The sequence below is a fragment of the Micromys minutus genome (assembly GCF_963924665.1).
Source record: "Micromys minutus genome assembly, chromosome: 11".
Taxonomy (NCBI): domain Eukaryota; kingdom Metazoa; phylum Chordata; class Mammalia; order Rodentia; family Muridae; genus Micromys; species Micromys minutus.
Genome location: NC_137980.1, coordinates 50,075,889 through 50,098,131, shown reverse-complemented (window position 1 = coordinate 50,098,131; position 22,243 = coordinate 50,075,889). Strand labels below are relative to the sequence as shown.

Genomic DNA, 22,243 nt, shown 5'->3' with positions numbered 1-22,243 from the left:
TTTTTTTTTCAAATTAAGTTAAATTAGTTTTAGTGATTTAACAGTATGCCATTTCAGCATATAGTCAACATAAACATTAATGAGATTTCATTCTTTCATAAGTCTTGAAATTTGTCTGCATTTAGTTGAACTGTCATTTCAGTTCAGACCAGCCACATTTGGGGCCACATGTGGTTCATGAGCACTGTATTGGGTAGCTCAGAGCTCACTGGAAATTGCATGGTATGTACACTCTTTGAAAACACAAAGGCATCTGTGACCCCTGACACCACGGTACATTTGCCCCTTTATTGTTGGGGTAGCAAAAGAGAGCCATTTATAAGTGCCATGGTAAAGAGGCAAAGGGGGAGGGTGACCTTTGTGCTCAGGCTTGGTGTTAGGATAGGGTTTTGAACAGCAGTCATGGTTGGAAGGCTGTTCTGGGCAGATCAAAGCTTCGTGGAGGGCTCAGTGTTCTTGGGGAGCCACAGACAGTTCTTCCAGCATTACCAGGGTGTTAAGAATGGGATAGAATGTGGTTGGAGAGATGGCTCAGTAGTTAAGAGCACAGGCTGTTCTTCCAGAGGACCAGGGTTCAATTCAACTGCCTATAACTCCACTTACAGGGGATCTGACACACAGACATACATGCACATAAAATAAAAATAAGTAAAACATTAGAAAGGAGGAAAGAAAGAAAGGAATAGAAACCAGGCAGTGATGACAAAAGCCTTTAATCCCAGCACTCGACAGGCAGATCTAGGCTAGCCTGGTCTACAGAGGAAGTTTCAGGACAGCTAGGGCTGCACAGAGAAACCCTGTCTGTAAAAAGAGAGAGAATGGGAGAGCTGGTGAAAGGAGAGGTGGACTAAGGCCTGACTGGTCCCCTGTTACCTCTCTACCAGCTTTTGTTATAGGCTGGGGTCTCCCTGTCTCTGCTTTGTCTCTCCATTCAAACTTGTTTAGAGCTGAGTGTAGTGTCTCGGCATGCCAGCACTTGGGAGACAGTCAGGGAGGCAGGCAGATCTCTGAGTTCAAGGCCATCCTTTCAGAACAGCCAAGGCTAAATAAAGAGACTCTGTCTCAGAAAACGAAACAAAACAAAACCAGAAAAGTAAACAAAGAAAATAACAGCAACAAAAAGTAATTTAGAACTTAGTGCTTTTCTCCGCTTTACTTAAAAAAAATTATATATAAGTACACTGTAGCTGTCTTCAGACACACCAGAAGAGACATCAGATCCCATTACAGATGGTTGTGAGCCACCATGTGGCTGCTGGAATTTGAACTCAGGACCTCTGGAGGAGCAGTCAGTGCTCTTAATGAGCCATCCATCTCTCCAGCCTTCTGCTTTACTTTTTACTTGGTCGAGTTAAAAAGGGCTGACCGAGTCTTCCAAGGTTTATTTATTCTCCATCCTCTCTTACTGGCTTCCAGTTTCCCTTCCTAGCCATGTGGGTCCTTTTTCCACCCCGGGGTCCCCATCTGCTTTTCTTTCTATCTAGAATATTCTTCCCTCAGATTACAAGTGTGAATCACTTCTACCCTGTTCTCATCTCTGTTTACTGAAGACCTGCAGCATCCACAGAGGCCCTGGCTCCGTGGTTTACAATCTGCCTCCATTTGGAGCAGAGCTTTGAGAGCAGGCATTAGCCTGTCTCTTCAGTCTTTGGTGTCCCTAAGTGTTATTTCACTAGGTAAATGACTAGAAAAGCAAAGTCAGATAGGTAGTGGGTGTTCCTCAGTCAGTAGAGTGCTTATTCAGCATTCGTGAGGCCCTGGGTTCCAGCCCCAGCACTTGGAAGGCAGAAACAGGAGATCAGAAGCCCATGCTCATCCTGGGTTAATAGGAAGCTCCAGGCCAGCCCAACCAGGATGAGCGAGACACTATCTCAAAAGCAAAAGAGAACAAAATAGAGATGTGCAGGTCTTCATAAACATATTGGTTGGAAACCCAGATTAATATGTTAAAAAACATTAGTTGGAGATTTTTGCATTTGTTTTTTTTATTAGCTTTATATTCAGAAAACATCATTTACAAAGAAGGATGGTTTGTTGTGCATCTATCCTTCATTAGATTCAAGAATGATTTGATGAAGTTGCTTCCTGTTCTTGTGCATGCACACAGTGGGACCACTCAGATCACATGGGGAAACCTGACATTCACTCTTTGCTTTAGGATTTGGTTCTGGAGAGCCGTGCATCTCAAGAGACGCCTGGCAGTGGTGGGACATGGCTTCCGACCTGGACTTCTCGCCTCCCGAGGTGCCTGAGCCCACCTTCCTAGAGAACCTGCTGCGGTATGGGCTCTTCCTGGGAGCCATCTTCCAGCTCATCTGTGTCCTGGCCATCATCGTACCCATTCCCAAGTCCCACGACGCGGTGAGTCCTTCCCTGCGACCTCAGCTTTCTGGATGGCAGGCTAGATTCTTATTCCAGAAGTCACTGCAAGCAAGATTGGCAGGGACTATACTGGCTCCTTATCAAGTTAGCTTGGTCCCTGGAAGCTGACCTGATGGATCTTTTTCACAGTTTTTATGTTTTTGTTTTTTGAGGCAAATTTTTATTATATAACCTAGGGCTGGCTCCAGACTCTATCCTCATGAGTCCTGAATGCTAGGTTTCTATTAAGCTATTTTATTTTATTTTATTTTATTTGAGACTGAGTCTAGCTGACTTTAGACTTGAAGTAGCCTCCTGGGACTACCAGTGTGAGCTATCATGAATGGCTTCTGGTAAGACTTTCATTCGCTCCCATTGCATGTTGGACTGCTAAGAGATGTGGCCTCTGCCTTCAAGCAGTGTCTTGTTTTTGGGAGAGATGCAGATGTGAAACAGTACCTAATGGTGAATGCGTACAGTTCCAGCACTTAGACTAAGGCAGGAGGATTGTGAGTTCAAGGCCAGTCTGGGATGGATAGTGAGTTACTATCTCCCAAAACTCGGGGTGGGGAGGAAGCAATAAATGTCCATCCTTGAGAAGTACAGTGTACAGTGTGAGTGGATAACTAGGCGGAGGGACCCAATCATCCCCTGGGAAGGGCTGGGCTGTCCCTGCTGCTGAGACGGAATGAGCAGATGTCTACCAGGTGCAGTGGGGAAGGCAGGAGCATAGTGTTCCCAGGCAGGGGAGTGCCTGCAAGGAGCTGGAGCTCTGAAAGACTGGGCTAGTCCAGAGACCTAGAGATGGTGGTGGCTGGAACACAGAGGGGACTGGGTAAGAGGCACAGTGGAGCAGTAGGCAGTGCACAAAGGGTTTGAAGATACACAGTGACATGATCACATTGGCTTTGTACATTACCCCCATTTTCTTCTGATGTTGATCTGTTGGAGAAACCAAGTCTTTTTAAGATTTATTTATTATATAAGTACACTCTAGCTGTCTTCAGACACACCAGAAGAGGGCATCAGATCCCATTACAGATGGTTGTGAGCCACCATGTGGTTGCTGGGAATTGAACCCAGGTCCTTCGCAGTAGCAACAAGTACTCTTAGCTGCTAACCCATCTCTTTAGTGCCCTGTTTTAATTTCTAAATTACACTCATTTGTTTATTTGTTCACTGGGAGTGTGGGGAGTGTGTGTGTGTGCGTGTGCTTGTGTGGAAGTCGAAGACAACTTTTGGAGTTGGTTCTCTCCTTCCATGTGGGTTCCAGGGATAGAACTCTTGGCAGCAGACATCTTTACCGTGTGAACCATTCCACTGACCTGGGTTTTATTTCTTTGTTTTGATACTTGAGACAGGGTCTTTCTTTGAAGTCAATGCTGTTCTTGAACCCACTCTTTTCCCACTTCAGCCCCCCCCCAAATGCTGTGCTAGCAAGTGTGTGTCAACACTAGCCACAATACATTTCTAAAAAAGGAGTTGCATCAGGTATAATGGCTCACAACTATAAGTATAGCACCAGGAAGCTAATGCAGGGGGATTGCTGTAAGTTTGAGGGCAGTCTATACTCTAGTATTGTAGGCCAGTTTGGACTGTACAGTGACACTCTCTCTGTTATGTTGGAGGTCACCAAGGCTAACCTAAGATTCAGTGATGACCTAGGATGTCTCACAGCTGTGGTTACCTCAGTAAAGGCTCTAGGGAAGACGGGATAAAGGAGAGAAACCGACAGACATCCGGAAGTTCCCTGACTACAGCCACACAGGTGTGTCCAGCTCCAACAGCAAGAAGTCCATAGACCACGGAGCATTGTCTAGCAGGGAACTTCTTAGAGACTGTGTGTAGGGCATGTACGTGTTAGAGACAGTGTCATATAGGAGAGTTGACCTTAAATTCCTGATCTTCCTGCCTCTATATCCCTAAAGATTGAATTTAGACACGTACCACCACGCCTGGTTTATGTTTGTGTTTGGGGCTAACCCAGGGCCTCATGCATGCTAGGCAAGCACTCTACCAGTGCGGCGCACTCCTCGACCAGCGAGGAAAGACGACCACCACCAGAGGATTCTTCTCAGATCATGCTTTATTGTGGGAGCCTCTTGGTTGAAGGGGAGAGCAGGAAGCGAGGGGCCCGAACTACCCTAGCTGTCCGCTTATATAGGGAGAAGCGCATACGGGCTTGGTTGTCACCAGTCTGCTGACACCAGAGGCCTCGGGATTGGCCGGAGATAGGTTATGTACTGCGCATGAGCAGGGTGCAGCACCTTAGCTGACAAGAGCATTGCTATATATGGAGTTGTTTACCTCAAACCGTGAGGGAGCCAGCGCCATCTTGTAATGGCGTCCGCATTCGGCTCCCCACATACCAGCTGAGTGGTGTCCGCAGCCTATAAACATGGCCATAAGCTAACAGTTTGCTTTATCCGTGACAGTATCAGGCATTAGATGTAGGGCTTCACTTACAGAGAGGCAAATGCGCTGAGCTATAGACCTAGCCCACAAGGCTTTTAAGGGACTGGTTAGAAGCACTTTCTACCTACTGTGTACTCAAACTTCAGAGTTGCAGAAAGCAGGTCCAGCATAAGCCACACTGCTTAATGGGTTGGGCACAGTGCACTGTTACCAGCTGTGGGTGTGAGGGGAGCTGTTAGAGAACCCAGTGCCCAGTGCTGGCGAAGACCAGCCATGACAGCAGGGACCAGCCGTGCGGGCAGCTTCTAGAAAGACAGCAACTGTGTTCCAGGTTACAGACCTACAGTGTTTGATTGTCACTGCCCGGAGTGCAGCGCGTTCCTCGGGGAGATCCTGCGGGGAGGTTGCCATGAGAACGGTGCTTCAGTCTCTTCTCTGTGGGTCACTTCACTCTGGAAGACATTAGGTGCATTTGCTGCAACTTGTTTTTAATTTCCAGGAATTTTTCTTTTTAATTTGTTTTTGAAATCTTATAAAATGTTTATATATAACATTTCCAAACTGTATAATAAGGTGCATTCAAAGAAGTTTCCTGTAATCTCATTACGCTCCCGCCCCTACTCCCCGCTTTCTCCCATTGGGAGCCATTTTTATTACCATGATTCATCTTTATCATTTTGATTTATTGTTTTTTTTAACACATATAAATGCTTATGTGTTGCATATATATGAATGCCTGTGTATTTGCAGTCCTTCCTCTGCGGTACTGAGCTGGCACACAGTCATACACATACCTTCTTTTTCTTTTCTTTTCCCTAATGTCTCACTTCGTAACCTTGGCTGGCTGAAACTCTGCATTCACACTCATAGAGACTCCCCTCCCCTCCTCTTCCTCTCCCCCTTCCCCCTCTCTCTTGAGAGCTGGGATTGAAGGCACATGTCATCATGGCCAGCTGTTTCTTAATGCACAGCACACCCTGGAGATAGCACATTCTGGGGCTTGTGGTCCAAAGCTCCTGCTTATGCAGTTGGGAGGGGATAGGCCCTGGTACAGTGGGGAATTAAGTCAAAGGAGCAGGTGTATGGTATGGGGCCAGGAGAGGAGGGACACCAGGTTTTAAGTTTTAAAATGTGCCTTTAAGGGGGCTGGAGAGATGGCTTAGGGAGCAGTGGCTGCCCTTCCAGAGGATGCTGGTTCAATTCCTATTACCCACATGGCAGCTCACACCTGTCTGTAACTCCAGTTCCAGGGCTTCTGCTATCATGACACAGACAGACAGACAGACGTGGACAAAACACCAGTGTTCATTGGTGTTAGTAAAAATAAAATAAATCATATATTTAAAAAAAATAACATTAAAAAAATAAGGTACCTGAGTGGTCTGTCAAGTCATCAGGTGGACTTACATGTCTGTAGAGAGGAGGCTGTGGGCAAGCAGTTGACAGAAAGGCATGTGTCCGATGACAATGAAGCCATGTGAGAGCCTGGAGAGGAAGTCTCTCAGGGAGACACAGAAGTGAGGTGAGAAAAGGACTAGAGCTGGCCCTGTGGTACACAGCTGTAATCCCGGTAAATCCTGGTTTGGGCCGCGTGGACGCTGCCCGCAGGTGGGGTATGGAAGTGCTCAGTGGCAAAGTGCTTGAGGTGCAACGTGAGGGCCTAAATTTGGGTCCTTAGTATCTACATGGCTAAGCTCATGTGACCCCAGCCGGGGTGGGTGAGACAGGCAGAATACCAGGGCTTGTTTGCCACCAACCTCGATGAAAAATAGCGAGCCGGGTGTGTGCCCCACACACAGCGTGTGCACATTCTCACGCACACAGAAACATGACAGGGCGGAGCTGGAGGGCCTCCAGCACGGACAGGCCTGTGGCCCATGCTGGTTTCGTCCGCCGTCGCCGTGCATTTGGATATTTTGTGGATGTCACCTCGGGATCACAGCACACTTTAAGAACATAGTCCCTGGCCCCAGTCGTCAGGGCATGCTGTGGGTATTATAAAGGACAAACCCATTGTCGTTAGCTGCCCTTGCTGAAGCTGCTCTGTGTCTCCAGGGTTGGGGTGGGGGTGATAACTTGTTTTATTTGGAGAGCTAGGAAAGGAAGCCATGTTCCTCCTATTGTTCTTAACCCTTTGAACTAAGCAGAGGCTTGGGGCCATCACAGGCTAAGATCCTTTGAGCAAGGAGTTGGAAAGGCCTCATAAATAAGCTCTCCCAGCTTAACTGAAAGTTACTTTCTGACCTCCAAATGGTCACTGTGACACCCCCCCATTCCTCCCATCTCAATGAAATTTTTAAAAAATTAATACATGTCTCCTAAAAGCAACAAAAAGTATTTTAAGTACATGCCTCCTAAGTCACCCAGCTAACAGGAAGCCTTAACTTATCTTTTAAAATATAAATACATTGCAGCAAATCATTTTTCTTTTCTTATAGTTCAGGGGGCAGGGAACACAGGGAGCCGTCTTCCTAACTGACATTTACTATATTAACTTGGCTTTGTTTCGTTTTGCTGAAACAAGAATTTACACTGTAGCCCATGCTGGCCTCAGACTGAGAGTAACAGCCTTCCTGCCTCAGTTTCCCAAGTGCTGGAGTTGCAGGTATGTGCCACCACACAGAACTGTCTCAGCTGTCTTTGTGAGTCACATGTGTCCTAGAGGGTAACGCACAGGGACCGGTCCCCTCTCCTGTGTGGACTCTGGGGATCAGTCAGCAGCTTGGTGGCAAGTCATTTCACCTGCTGTGCCAACTCACTGGCTCCGGTGAGAGCTGGTCTCGAACTCACTGTGTAGAGCAGACTGTCCCCAAACTCGGATCCGCCCCCCTCTCTAAAAGGGCGTGCCATTGTATTAACCCCGTTTCCTTTACAAGAACGCTTTCTAGAGAACCGGAGATTGTTGAGTTAGGATGGCTGCTGTCCTTGCAGAGCATCTGAGCCTCCAGCACCCACACTGGGCAGCTCACAACGCTTACAGCTCAGGCTCCAGAGGATCCAACACTGTCCTCTGGCCTCTGTAGGCACCATATAAACACACACACGTACACATACAAATGAGATAAATCTTTTTTTTTTTTAAACAACCGACTCTGGTTCCAGCAGATCCAGCAACCTCTTCCAGCCTGACCGCCCATTTCTGTGGGTACCGGGCGTGCACGTGGTATACATTTAAACAAGGAGGCAAATCACTCACACACATAAAATAAAATAAATACGTCTTTTAAAAATTAAAAAATAAAAGCAACCAAAATCTTCAGTGGGTCAGTAGTGGTGGTGGTGATGATGATGACGGTGATGATGGTGATGGTGATGATGATGGTGATGATGATGGTGGTGATGGTGATGATGATGATGATGGTGACGGTGATGATGATGATGATGATGGTGATGATGATGGTGATGGTGATGATGATGGTGGTGGTGATACTAAAATAAAGCACTGTGAACCCACTTACTGCCTAAGACTAGCATATGGCCCCTGAAACTAGGGATTCTGCTCCCAACTTTCTTCTGTACGTTGCCATGAGACAGCCTCCTCTCCCTCCCACAGTTGTAACTCTCTATGGAAAGGAGAGGAGCTGTGTGTGAGAATTAACAAGCACAGTGGTGAGTCTGGGCTGGGCGTTTGGGCGTGTGTCTAACAGCCCTGGGGGCAGAGGAGGAAGGGGGCTTTAACTGTGGGACAAGGGCGGTCTTAGGGAGCCTGGGAAAGTAGGGGCAGCTTGTAGAGGCTCCTTAGGGCCTGAGGGCAGCGGGAGGTGCTTGGTAGGAGGGTGCTACAGAAGTGGGGGAGGGGCGGAGTGGGGTGTAGGGCTCAGAGAACACGCTGCTCTTTGCTGGTTTGCTTAGGGCAAAACCATCCCCTTGCTCAGCATGTAGACAATTATTAGCAGCTTTTTGGGTCAGAAGATAATATTTTTGGCTCCAGATGATGGGAAAGCCTTTGAAAAGCAAAAGAATGTCTTTCTGTTTTCCAATAAGCTGATTCCTTACAATGGTGTATGCCTTCAGCACTTTAATGCTTAAGAGATTATTTGAAAGCTCTTTAGGGGCTAATCAGGGGGCAGAAGAACGCGTATAAATGCCTCCCACACTACCCCCCTTCCTTTTCAGAGTAGAAACAAGGACCCATTGGCTAATGCAAGCCAAGCCTCTGGAATCCTAAGTCAGATGGAAGGTTCTCCCATTGATACCTCATTAAGCTAAGACTTGAAAAAACATTTATTTGCTCCTGGCTAAGGCCAAGGCCACACAACCCAAGCGTTTTCCTGTAGGCTGAATTCTAAATACCTCTGAATTCCTGAGGTAACTGGTTGTTAGATTCAGACAGGACCTACATCGTGGAAGAAGAGAGATAACTCACTAAAGTTGTCCCCTGACCTTACAGTGTGTGTACACACACACAGTAAGGAAACAAAATGAGATTTAGGCTGTACGTAGTGGCACACACCTTTAATCTCAGCACTCAGAGCACAGAGGCAGGCGATCTCTGTGAGTTCAAGGCCAGCCTGGTCTGTTTATTTAACCAGCTACAGGTGTGTGGTGTGACCCTGTCCCAAAAGGAAAATAAAATAGAAATGATTCTTAGATAGCCTCTAGGTTCTGGAGGAAAAACATTGATTGTTGGTGCATGGTCATGAGCCAGGGGCTGGAAGTGTCCTTGCTCTGTGGGTCTGTGCCTGTCTGGGGACATCTGGGGAGTTTTTGTTGCCCTGGACTGACTGTGCCGAGATCCTGAATCTCTTCAGAGTATTAGATCAATGTTTACAGCATGCCCAAGTGAAACTGATGTGTATCACTTGTCTAGCCCTGATTTCTCTGAAACATAAACCAATTTTAGGAGGACAGGTTAAGTTTGAAATGATAGCTTGATATCACAAGTTAAGAAGGGAGCTAAGGGGCTGGAGCGATGGCTCAGTGGTTAAGAGTACTGACTGCTCTTCCTGAGGTCCTGAGTTCAAATTCTAGCAACCACATGATAACTTATAACCGTCTGTAATGAGATCAAATACTCTCTTCTGGTGTGTCTGGTCATATACATAAAATAAATAAATAAATAAATCTTAAAATGAAAAGACAGAGAGAAAAAGAAGGTTGCTGAATGGTGGTAGTGAGTGTACGCTTTTAATCCCAGCCCTCTGGAGGAAAGGCAGGCAGATCTCTGAGTTCAAGGCCAGCATGGTTTACAGAACTGGTGGTTCTGGATAACCAGGGCCACCTGGGGAAACCTTTTCTGGAAGAAAAAATTAAAACAACAACAAAAACCAAGCAAACATGTTGGTAAAAGAAACTCAGAAGAAGTTAGAATAAAGGCCTTGGAGTACTGGAGAAGGTGCATGTGTGCGCATGCGTGCGTGTTGGGAAGTTACATTTTCGAAACTGGCACTACTCCTGTAGCCTCGACTGGTCCGAGCCCATCTGGCCCTGAACTTGCTGTGTATCCAAGGATGACTTTGGACTCCAATCCTGCCTTTGCCTCCCTCAGCAGCTAGGATTATCAGTGTGTCCCACCAAACCCAGATTCTAGCATGCTTACTTGAAGCTTAACGAGTTGCTGAATTCTGCAGAGAAATTAAGATTCCAGCAAGGCCTGCCCTTGCCCTTGCTTACCTAACATGATTGAAATTTACATGCACTTTAGATTGACTGATATGCTGCTGGGATGGGAACCCAGACTCCTAAGGTCCTCTGCCTCCTCTCTGCCCCTCTGTCTCATCTGTCATGGCTGTCACTAGGGCCTGTTTCCTCTGTTCCCTGACCCTGTGGTGAGATGAGATCTATCTCTTTTGGCTACAGCATTCCAAAGAGGCTGCCTTCCTGCTTGGTCTAGTTCAAAGGCCTCTGGAAAGAACCCTATGGCTGGCCTGCTGGGGACAGCAGTGGTCAGTGGTTGGAGCTGTAGAATAATGGCTGGGATTGAGGAGCGGAGATCTCTTCCTCTAAAAGCTGGGGTCCTGGGGAGCTTATGTGAAATCCCCAGAAACTAGAGGCAGACATATCCTGCTTTCCATCTCCGTCAGGCCCAAGTGGCCCTCTTCAGAGGGCTCCCACAGCACTAAGGCTTCTGGGTTCTATGGTGACGTCTGAAAGCTCACTGGGTGCTTTTCTGAGGAGATCTGTGTAGGTTTTCCTAGGTGAGATCCAGTACCTTACAGGGGAGTGAGCCAGACATGCTGGGGTAGAGCGCTCAGATCCTGTGAGTTTGAGGCCAGCCTGGTCTACACAGTGAGCTCCAGGGCTGTATCATGGGACCCTGGAGAAGAAAAGAGAGGGAGAAAGAAAAAGACAAGAAAGAATAGTGAGGGGGCTGCTTTCTCTGCTCTGTCTGGTCTGAGCTCGCCCCCCAGACCTCTTCTGGATCAGAATGTAGAACCAGTTAGTCCTGGCTCTGTTCGGTGACTCGTGTGGCAGACAGTAAGAGTGCATCTGTCAGCTCCCATGAGTTTAGATGTTGGCTGAGCAAATCTCCAGTATTCCTGTCTCACCTCAGCAACCAGCTAGCTGCTAACACCTAGAAGGTGGCCGATTTTGCTTGCTTACATCTCTGTCCAAGTCTGTCGTGTTAAGGATAACTCAGCAGCCTGGTTACCCACACAGATGTAGTACTGGCTCATTAGCTTGGGGAACTGGGGATCTCAAGGCATAGTGGACTTGGAAGCTTACAGTCTTTGTTGGAGCTGTCTGTCTCTCCAGTTCTTGCCTTTCCCAGGGTACTGACCTCCTTCTCATGCCCTGTGCTGAGTAGGGTAAATAGTTGCTGTCAGCGTCCCTGTCCCCAGGGTTTATAGCTCAGAGCCATTTCCTTGCTCAGTGACTTTACAAATCTCATGGAGGCTCCACTTGAGGAACTCACTCAAATATAGTGAGTGTGGTGACATTAATTATGCTGCCCACAGAGATGTCCCTTCCGACCTGAAGCCTGTAGTGTTTGGAGATCTAAAAGCCCTTCCCTGAGCTCTGGGTCAATGGCCAAGCGTGCCAGAGGCCTGTGAGCAGTTCTGTGTAGGTGAACTGTGTAGGTGAACCACCATAACTATACAGGTGACTTGAACAAACACGTTCCCAGTCCTGGCCTCCATGGACTGGCTCACAGAACCGCCTTTGGTTCTGCTGGCACATGCTTGCAGCTGGGGAGGAGCTTGTAGTTGGCTTGGGAGGCAGGCGTGCTTACCTAATGACATGTTCCCGAGAGTGCTCTGTGGTGAGCACAGTGAAGGCATCATGCTCCCACAACTGCCAGGCTGCGAGTGTGTGCCAGCTCACAGGGAGGCTAGACTCACAGCAGCCACAGACTGACCGATGAGAAGGACCTACACAGTTTTGTCAAAGTGTACAGGCTTCTTAGCCTGAGGCTACCCCGTGGTGTGTGTGCTCACATGCGGGCCTGCGTGTGGTTAATGTCAGTTGTCTTTCTCGATTGCTCATCATGTTTTGTTTTCCTTAAATAATTTTTATCCTGTTTTTTATGTGTAAGCATATTTCGTCTGTGTGTATGTCTATGCACCATGTGTGTGCAGTGTTCATATGGGCCAGAAGAAAGCATTGGATCTCTTAGATGGGTTACAGACAGTGAGTGCTGGGAATTCAGCCCAGTCCACTGCCAAGATCAGCTCTTGGCCAACTGAGCCTCTCCCAGCCCCACCATTCTCCTTATGCTTTTGAGATGAGCCTGGAACTCAGCGGTTCAGCTACACTAGCTGGCCAGCAAGCCTCCGGCATCTGTGTTTACCTTTCTAAGGCAGGATGACAGGTGTGTGCTGTCATGCCCCACTCCTTACATGGGTACTGGGGATTTGAACTCAAGTCCTTAAGCTACTACAGCAAATGCTTTACCAGCTACTACAGCAAATGCTTTACCAACTGAGCCAGCTCCCCAACCACCCGCCCGGATTGCTTTTTCCAACCTTACCTGTCAAGTGTCTCTGTTTGGCATAGGCGAGCCCTTACGAACAGCCTCCCCCACTCCCCATTTCATCTGGGGTCATGTCCTTGTCTCAGGGCCACTCGCTGCATCTCACAAGGTCATTTTAGCTGCTGGCCTGCCTGGGGCCTTGAGCAGGAATGACCGTGGGAACGGACAGAGCTGTGAGGCTGACTGGTCTGAGTTCTGTGCAGTCCTGATCTCGCTGAGCCATAGAGGGGAGCCGCTGGCGGGTCCAGGGAGATTGCTCCGAGCAGCGAGCTGCTTCTCCTTCCGGGGTTGTTTTCCAGGGAGGCATGACAGTGTCGGATGGGGCACTGCTTTGCCCTGGTTTGCAGACCCACAGCCGTGTAGAGCTGTACAGTGGAGACAGGAAGCTTAACCCTTCTCTCCAACACTGCGCAGATTCCCTTCCCTGGGCCTGGCCGACAGCAGCCATTGTCTGAACTGGCGGCCTGCTCTCTTGCCACCTCGTTATGGAAAGGGTTGTGTCCACAAAAGACACCTCCATGGACCCAGGAAACACTTGGCAACAGAGGATTCTTTTTTTTTTTTTTTCCCTTAATTGCCTCAGATAAGGTGTGTTGCCCCCAGACTGAAGGGTGAGCTGTTGGGTGTGGAATCTGCACTTCCCTGACTTGTCCCAGCCAAACGCCTCTGAAGAGAAGTTCAGTCACTCACTTGCTCAGTCATTCCTGTCAGCTGAGAGGGAAACCCACCCCGGTACTGCTCGGACCAGAGGACCCAAATCCCACCGTGACAGCCACCTTGCTTCCTTGTAGCTTGCCTGGAAGTTCTCAGTGTCAGAGCTTTGGCTTCCTTGCCAGTAAATGAGGCTCCAGAGGCTTCCTTATCATCACGAGGCCAGTGGGCAAATGACTGGAGTATACTGGCCCTTCTGCAGCCCCCTGTGGTGACCACAGAGCTGCTGACCCTGGGCACACATGAATGGACAGTGAGTCCTAAGCCCCTGAGCAATGCCAGTGGCCCTGAGTGGATAGACTGCCACCCAGAAACCACACCGGGTCTTTAAAACCCATCTCAGACAAAAGACCAGTAACATTTTAAAATCTGAAAACAGGCCCAGTCATTTTAGGAGAAGAGTCTAGAAGCCATGTGGAGGAGGAGACGGGAGGATTCGAGGGATGAGCACATCTAGAAGCTCTTGGAAAGTAGACAGATCGGTGTGGGGGCACGAGGGACCAAGGAGAACTTAGAAATGAACTTGGGCAGCTGCATGTGTGGCAGTGCCAGAAGCTGAGGTGGGGGTGGATAGGGTGAGGATGAACAGCTAATGTGGGAGCGGCATGACGGCTGTGGTGTGTGTCCCCCAGAGGACAGCTGCCACTCACAAAGCCAGCCGGAGTGTGTTGTTAACCTGCACTTCTGACTATTCCAGGGCCACTGGGCACGAGGAGGCAACAGACAGAATCTAGAACAGACTGGCCTTCTCATTCTGGCTCGGGACTCTGTGTGTGTGTGGGGGGGGGTGCTAAGTATAGAAAGCAGATTTTATAGTTAACAGCGAAGCAGTGAGAAACACATATCCTGGCTCTGCTGCTCATCAACGGAGACCTCAAGACAGCTCTGCTCCTTTCTGGGACCGGGCCCGTGTTTACAGCCTGAGGCCCATCCTGGTACTTTGTCTAGATGAATGGTACAGGGCCTGACTTGCTAACTACCAGTAGTGTTGGGACTAGTGTGGCGGTGGTGTGACTGCAGGACTGGTGTGGCTGCTGGGCTGGTGTGGCTGTGGTGTGACTGCGGTGTGGCTGCTGGGCTGGTGTGACTGCGGTGTGGCTGCTGGGCTGGTGTGGCGGTGGTGTGGCTGGAGGCGGAACATATTGGATTTTAAAATCGCTGTGCCCCTGAGCTCATAGAAAACAAGAGAGCCCATCCCTGCCTGCCCCTTCATTGCATTCCCTCACTTGTGCAAGTAGCCTCTGTCCTGCAGATGGTTAGCTGGTGAGACAGACATGAGGACTTGTCACCTCAAAGGTGTCATGCAATGGAGGAAGGCATCCAACGTCAGCCTCTGGCCTCCACGCACACGTGTACATGCATACCTACATACACATGCAGATATATGAACACATGCACATGTGTACACGCATACCCACATACACATGCAGATACATGAACACATGCACACGTGTACACCATGCACACAGTACACATGTCTGTGGTAGAGTGTTGGTGGTATTATAAAGTATCTGGAAACTTTCGTAAAGGACTGCAGAAGAGAAGGAAGGCTGGGCAGTCATAAGTAGAATTTGTTGTTATTTTTTTTAACTTTGTGTGTTTGAATGGTTTCCCTGCAGGCATGTAAGTATATCCTTCAGAGGCCAGGAAAAGATGTCAGATCCCCTGGAACTGGAGTTACATACAAGTGACTGCGAGCTGCCACTGAACCTGGGTCCAGCCCCCGGAGTATGTTCTTAAGAGTGCGCATGTGGGGAGCTGGGCAGGAGAGCTCCTGTTTCTGCAGGTGTCTAGGAAGCCCTGCCACATGACTGTGCTGCTGTTAGGCTGCTTTAACTGCCTGCTCAAGTATGGGACATGAGGCAGTCAATGGTAGACAGCCCTGGGGAGGCTTAGGACGGAGAACAGTGGAGACGCCTGCACCTTGGAAGCTTCCTTTATCAGGCAGAGGAGTGAGCAGAAGCAGAGGTAGGGCGGGGACGGTGGCCGAATGGAGGGCAGGGAGGGGCTCAGATGCTAGAAAGTGACTGAGTCAAGACAGAAGGTTGGGTCAGTGGGCCCTGAGACCTGTTGCAGAGCAGTGGGAGGTGGGCCACTGGGACCCTGGTCACTCTTCTGCTGTTGGAAGGCTGGGCTTCTAGAAAAGATGCCGTGTGGTCTCGGATGGTTGGGTTGGGAGGATGTAGGACATGCCCACACTATCTGGGTAAGGTTGAATAGGGGTGGAGTCTCAGAGACTAAAGAGTCGAGGCAGCAGGAAGAATCTCTGTAGCATGAAGCAGCACAGGACAGCCACTAGACCACTGTACCAGCCCCCACTGCCACAGGCTGGAGCTCAGAGAGGCACCTTCGTCCTGGAGACCAGAGCAGGCCTCAGGAAGTTCTCTGGTGTCTGCCTCAGTTCTGCTCAGGGCACCTACAGGCAGCTGGCTTCCATGAGGTGTGCAGGAGTATAAGGAGCAGCTCTCTGCTCCCAAGCCTACAGTGACATTGATGTCATATCCTGCTGGGTTTGCTTTAACTATGAGCCTGCCAGTGTACGCAGTTGACAGCCGCTCTTCTGGGGCTTGATTTTGTTTGTTTTCCTAACTTTTCTTTTCTTGGCAAGTTACATAAATAATAGTGCTGGGAGATGCTATTGAGTTCTGGCAGGAGAGGCCCAGCAGCTCGGAGGATGTAAGCTCCAGTCCTGAAGCCTTCTCATAACACCCACAGGGCCATTTCCCTGAGCTGCAGTTCTTCCCCTTGCCAGAGGGAGCTTAGTCCCTGGGGACCTAGGTAATGCCAGAAAATAAAATTAGCTAGAACCTGGGCTCAGCAAGTTCAACACAGATGTCTTACTTAGGGTTAAACTATTGTGAACAGACACCATGACCAAGGCAACTCTTTTAAGGACAACATTTAATTGGGGCTGGCTCACAGGTTCAGAGGTTCAGTCCATTATCATCAAGGCAGGATCATGGCAGTGTGCAGGCAGGCATAGTGCAGGAGGAGCCGAGAGTTCCACATCTTCAACTGAAGGATGCTAGGAGAAGACTGACTTCCAGGCAGCTAGGATGAGGGGCTTTTTCTTTTTCTTTTTCTTTTTTTAAGATGTATGTATTTATTTTATGTATCTGAGTATATTATTGCTCTCTCCAGACACACCAGAAGAGGGCATCAGATCTCATGACAGATGGTTGTGAGCCACCATGTGGTTGCTGGAAATTGAACTCAGGACCTCTGGAAGAGCAGACAGTGCTCTTAACCGCTGAGCCACCTCTCCAGCCCCCTTAAACTTTGTTATGTGTTTTGTGGATGATGTTTATATTTGTATGCACATGTATGTCTGAATGTGTGTGAGGATGTGTGTGTGTGTATGTGTATGTGCTTTATGGGAAAGTGTGTGTGTATGTGTGTAATGTGTGCGAAAGTGTTGTTTAAGTGTGCAGGTATGTATGTATATATGAATGTGTGCAGGTGTTTATGTATAAGTATATGTGTGTGCAAGTGTGTGTGGTGTGTATTTGTGTGTCTATTTGTGTGCAGCTGTGTATGTGTGTGAGTGTTTTGTGTATGAGTGAATATGTGTGTGTGATGTGTGTAAGTGTATAGGGGCCACAGAGCACAAATGGCAGTCAGAGGACAACTATGGAGTTAGGTTTTCTTCCACCTTCATGTAGACTCTGGAAATTGAACTGCATGCCAAATGCTTTTTGCTACTGAGCCGTCTCACCAGCCTGGCATGCTCTGTTTTAATTTCACTTGTTTGTTTTATTTATTTGCTGCATGGGGGTCATACTTGTCACCTGCACTTGGAGGTCAGAGGACAACACAGCTTTAGGAGTCAGGTCTCCCCTACTATGTGGGACCATTGGGCTCGCCATATCATGTCACACCCCACCCCCATCCGGACATGGAATTTTCAGAATAAACACTGCAGACCAAGTGCAGCTTGCAGACAAAGCCCAGGCTGTGTCTGGTGTCCCCTAGGCTAACCGGCTTTTGGGGCCACAGCACTCCTCATGTTATCTCCAGATGAGAGGAATAGCAGATAGAAGTTGCCATTCCAGATTCCTCTCGGGTCTGAGCAGGCCGGGGCCTTTCTGGGGCTCAGCTTGTTTATCTCCCGGGGAGGCCAGATCCAGATCTGCAACTCCGACTTTCCTTTCTTTAGCAGCAAAACCTTTGTTCCAGCCAAACCTTATGATGAGGGCACATCATGGGTATGAAACAGAGCAGAGCTGCCCCAGTTACTGAGAACCTGGGATTCTGGCCCGAGGCTGCCTCTGACCTCCCACGAGGCACCTCCACCAGACCCTGTAGTGACCACCCGCCTGCCAGCTGCCTTCTCCACCCCCAGCCCAAAACCTGAGGATGAACAGTCACCAGGAGTAACAGCCACAGTAACCCACAACCAAGCCTCACTAATGCTGTCCTAGCCTGGGGCATCCTGACAGCCATTGGGAGCCACCAGCCCAGCTGGTGCTTCCTGTGACTTCACCTCCCCTACCCGCCAGGTGTCTGTCACCATCCCCACCTTACACATAAAACATGGGACTGAAGTCCCGTGGGCCACTGGACTGAAAAGTAAAGGAGCCCAGATGCCACCCTGTAGCATGTACTTCCAAAATCCTTCCCTTGTGTGTTTCCACGGTGTGCTTCAGTTGACAGAATCCTTTTTGGTCAAGCTGGATTTATCTAAACAGTACTCTCTGTTTTTTTTAAATCACCACATAGGAGGCAGAACAGTCTGAGCCCAGAAGTGCAGAGGTGCCGAAGAAGTCCAAGGCTCCCGTCCCTTCCGCCAACAAGAGGCCAAAGAAGGAGACCAAGAAGAAGCGGTAGACTCAGAGCCCAAGGCTGTAGCCTTGGGGACAGCTCTCCTGGGAACCAGCATCCTGTTTGCTCTCAAAGACTGTCTCTGTCCTTGTCTCTGTGTCTGAGTCACTGAAACTCCCTCTGACTGCAGAGATCTGAGCAGTCCCTAGCTCCAGCTGTGCAGACCACCTTCCTCTTCCTTCCCTCTGTGGTACACAGAGATCCCCCAGGGTTCTGAAGTTAGGGCAGGTTCCCAGAGCAAAGCATTCACATTCACCTCCAGCCCAGTGCCTCACTACAGTGTGCAGTTGTAGCCTAAGACTGCAGACACACCCTCTTGGGCACATTTGTTATTTTTGTGCGTCAGGTTCACATGCGTTCAGGTCAGGATGCATGGCCGCACAGTGTGAGCCAGCCCAGTCACTGCGGCAGCCAGGTCCTGAAGACGTTGAGCGGTTGGGGGGAGGGACATTAGAAAGCCTGGGCCCAATGATGCCTGTAGGAGAAGATGCTAGCTGAATGAGGCCAGTTCTCCTGGGCACAGCCTTTGTAAGCCTTTGAAGTAGGCTTGTCACTTTCTGACCAACCTCCTTTTAACCCATTTTAACATTCAAAGTGCCTTTGACTTCGACCTGTCCTCCCCACATCTCTCATTCCCTGACCAGTGAAGGAAAATTATGTGGAGAAGTCAAAGCAAATAAAGTATCCTGCATGCTGAGCCTGTCTGTGTTGCTGCTGAGGAGGGAGCGGGCCACCTGGGTCTCTCCTGAGGGTGAGGGGAGCACTGTCCCTGAGAAGTGGGGCAGTGTGGGGAGAAAGGGTAGCTCTGGTCAAAGCAGCCCTCTAGGCCAGGCCACTCTGGAGCAGGTTTTTCAGAAAGGTCCAGTCAATGGCTCCATGCTGTCCTTAGTCACTGGGGACCCTTGCAAGTTAGTTTCCATAGGGTCCAGACCCCCTCTCCCTAGGTCCCTCGTGCCAGAGGACAACACTGCTGTCCATGGAGATTAAAGAAATAGAATGTAATACAGCAGAAGGAAGGCCTCAAGGTTCCAGGCAGCTCTGATTATAGGGGCCTGTATCAGCTGCCCAGGGCAGCCCTGAATCAGGTGTCCCTAACACCACAAAGTCAGGGACAAAAGGCTCCCTTGCCTGCCAGACCTCTCTCAAGTGTCATGAGGGCTACTGAGGTGCTTAGGTATTGACACCTGTCCATTTCAGATGCTAGTCCAGGCTACTGAGACACCACAGTGGAAGTGTAATCTAAGCCCAGTGACCGTGCAGTTTACTGGTATTTAGTGTATTGGGGCTGTGGGGTCTCTGCTGTGCAGAGGGGTTTGACAAGGCCTCACAGAACCTCAGATCTCAGGAAGTCCAGGGACTTTCTGGCTGGCAGAGAGCCACTTTGCAAACACAAGCACACAGCGCTTCCACTGAAGGTCTCTGTATGACAGTCACTTCTTATCCCAGGCCACAGAAACAAGGAGCCTTTGTGCAAACCTTGGTGCACCTGGCCTGGAGGGCAACTGACACACAAGCAGATGTGGCGTCTCCATCAGGGGGGCACAGCAGGTTCGCTGGGAGCCCAGCTCAGGGGGACCATTCACACCAAGGTTCAGCCCAGGTGCCTGGCTAAGTGCAAGTGAGCAGCTGACCAAAGGCTGGGCAGGAATAGAGATGAGGAGTTATGGTGGACATGGTGCCAGTTCACTAGAGATCTGTCCCCTGAAGGAAAGAGCCTCTGGCTTCAGGAGCAGTTAGTTCTGCCTTGGGTCCATCTCCTTGTGTTGCCTCAATGGCTGCTCTGAGATCCCCCTAGGACTCATGACTGCCTGTGTTTCTCCATATACTCCTTCTGTACTGTGTGTGGCAGAGATGGCAGCATCAGCTTTCACAGGTCTCTTCTGGGTCTCCTTTCTGTCCCTGGTTCCTACTCTTATCTCTCACCTTCCTGAGGCTGTGGTCCAGACCCCAGCTTTCCTGAGTTACCTGGAGTTTCTAGGACAGAGAAGCAGGAGGAGAGTGTGACCATAGAGGTTACTGGGATTATGGAGGGAGGCAGAGCCTGATCCAGTCTGCAGGCAGGGAAGCTGGAGCCGAGGCCAGTGGGGAGTCACTTCAGTTAGAATAGAAGGCCTAGAACCAGGAGCAAGAAGAGGATGGCCCAGCCCCTGAGCTGGGGTGGGGGTGGGGGATCCAAACCTCCTCACCTAGTTCTATTTGGGACGTCTACCGATTAGACAAGGCCTACCCAATGGGGGCAGCCTGCTCACTTCAGTCAGTAGTTGAAATCTTCATCTGTCTGGGAACACCTTTGCTGATTACCCAGAAGTCGTCTAACCCAGTGTCTGACCCCATATCCCTGAGGAGCTGGCAGAGTAACTAACTAACCATCACACACAGTGCCAGCCCTTCCCAAACATCTCTCCAAAGGCACCACAGAGGATCCCTGGTCTCTTCACCAGCATCCCAAGCCAGCTGGTCAGAAAACTCATGGTCTTTCACCTTTAAGGAGACCATGCCTCCTTAAAAGAGAGAGGGGGGCAGAGGGAGGGAGAGAGAGAGAGAGAGAGAGAGAGAGAGAGAGAGAGAGAGAGAGAGAGAGAAACTAGAGACAGAGGACCCAGCTCCGGGAGGATCCAGTACCTTCTTCCGGCCTCTGTGGGCATCAGGCAAATACATGGTGCACACACATACAGGCAGATAAAACACTTGTGTGCATAAATTTTAAATTCTTGTTAAAATTGAAGTATACATTTCAACTTTATCTATGTATCTAAAAATGCATACATGATACATAGCCACTGTGGTCATGCTAGTCATATATATAAAACCATCATCCTCGAGAGTGCATAAATGTATGTATAGTGTATGTGTGAGTGTGTTCATGTATGTGAATGTGTGTAAGAGCAAGTGAGTGTACAAGTATTTTGAACACTTAGAATCTACCTCCTCAGCACATTTTAAGCACTCACAATACCATGACTTGGGATCACGATGCTATGTTAGAACTCTGGAATTTAGTCATCTTTCATAACCGAAGCTTCGTACCTGTGGCCAGTATCTTCCTCTCAGTCCCCAGTATGCCGAACTCTGCTGTCCGGTTGTTTGACAAAGAAGATTATGGTATCCTGTATCTGCTTAGTCACTACATCATCCTCTGGTACCCTTTCTGTTGTTATAAATGGCAGAGTCCTTCCTTCTTCCCTCCCTCCCTCCTTCCTCCCCAGCTTCCTGAGTTCTGGGATTATAAGCCTACATCTAGCTTTTGTTGTAGTTAAAATGTGTTATACTCTGTTATTTACAAAGCCACATTTTCCTTTGTTGTGTTTTTGTTTTTGATTCATGGTCTCAACTCTGCAGCCCTTGCTGCCCAGAACTCGCTCCGTAGTCTGGACTGCTCATGCTCACGGAGATGGGTCTGTCTGCCTTGGATTTCTGAGTGCTGGGGTTAAAGCTGTGTACCGCCACGCTTCAGCTATCTTTGAGAGTCTTTTAAAAGCTTTAACTGCAGACAGGTACCAGGGTTCTAACTCCTCCGTGTCCTTGAGAGAATCTTAGAAAGTGCGAGGCAGCCACGCCTGGTCCTGTTTACTCTTTCCCGGGAGTGGAGGAACTTCTAACACACCAGCTGGCCACATGGAGACCAACTTTGGGAAAGTGTCTGTTGAGGTTGTTTGGTCATTATTAAATCAGACAAATTGGCTTTTTGTGCTATTGGATTGTGTGCATGCTATTTTAGACCTTGGCCCTTTATTAACTACGACTTGCAGCTCCTCCTTTCTGTAGAGCGGGTTTTGTCTCCTTTCCTTGCTCATGAACCTTCAGTGGGACATTGTGCACATGTCTGCTTGGTCCTTGTAGGGGACGAGGTGTGGGGGTGTACACTTAACTTAGGAGCTGGAGGCAGGCAGACCTCTGAATTTAAGGATAGCCTGGTCTACACCATGAGCTCCAGGCCAGCCAAATTACACAGTTGAGACCCTGTCTCATACACACACCTGTTGCCAAGGCTAATGTCGAGAGGCTTTTTCTCCTTCTTCT

General features: G+C 49.1%; 1 protein-coding gene across 2 annotated transcripts in view; it reads left to right on the top strand.

The window, feature by feature from the left end:
* Window positions 1–18,920, top strand: part of MANBAL (mannosidase beta like) — a 28,644-nt gene extending 9,724 nt beyond the window's left edge. For both annotated transcript variants that reach the window (XM_080924880.1, XM_080924881.1), the window contains exons 2-3: window positions 2,159–2,361; window positions 18,122–18,920. In XM_080924880.1, the coding sequence (XP_080781006.1) occupies window positions 2,212–2,361; window positions 18,122–18,229 (258 nt within the window). In that variant the 5' untranslated portion in view covers window positions 2,159–2,211 and the 3' untranslated portion in view covers window positions 18,230–18,920. The remainder of the gene's footprint in view (window positions 1–2,158; window positions 2,362–18,121) is intronic.
* Window positions 18,921–22,243: the final 3,323 nt, after the last annotated feature.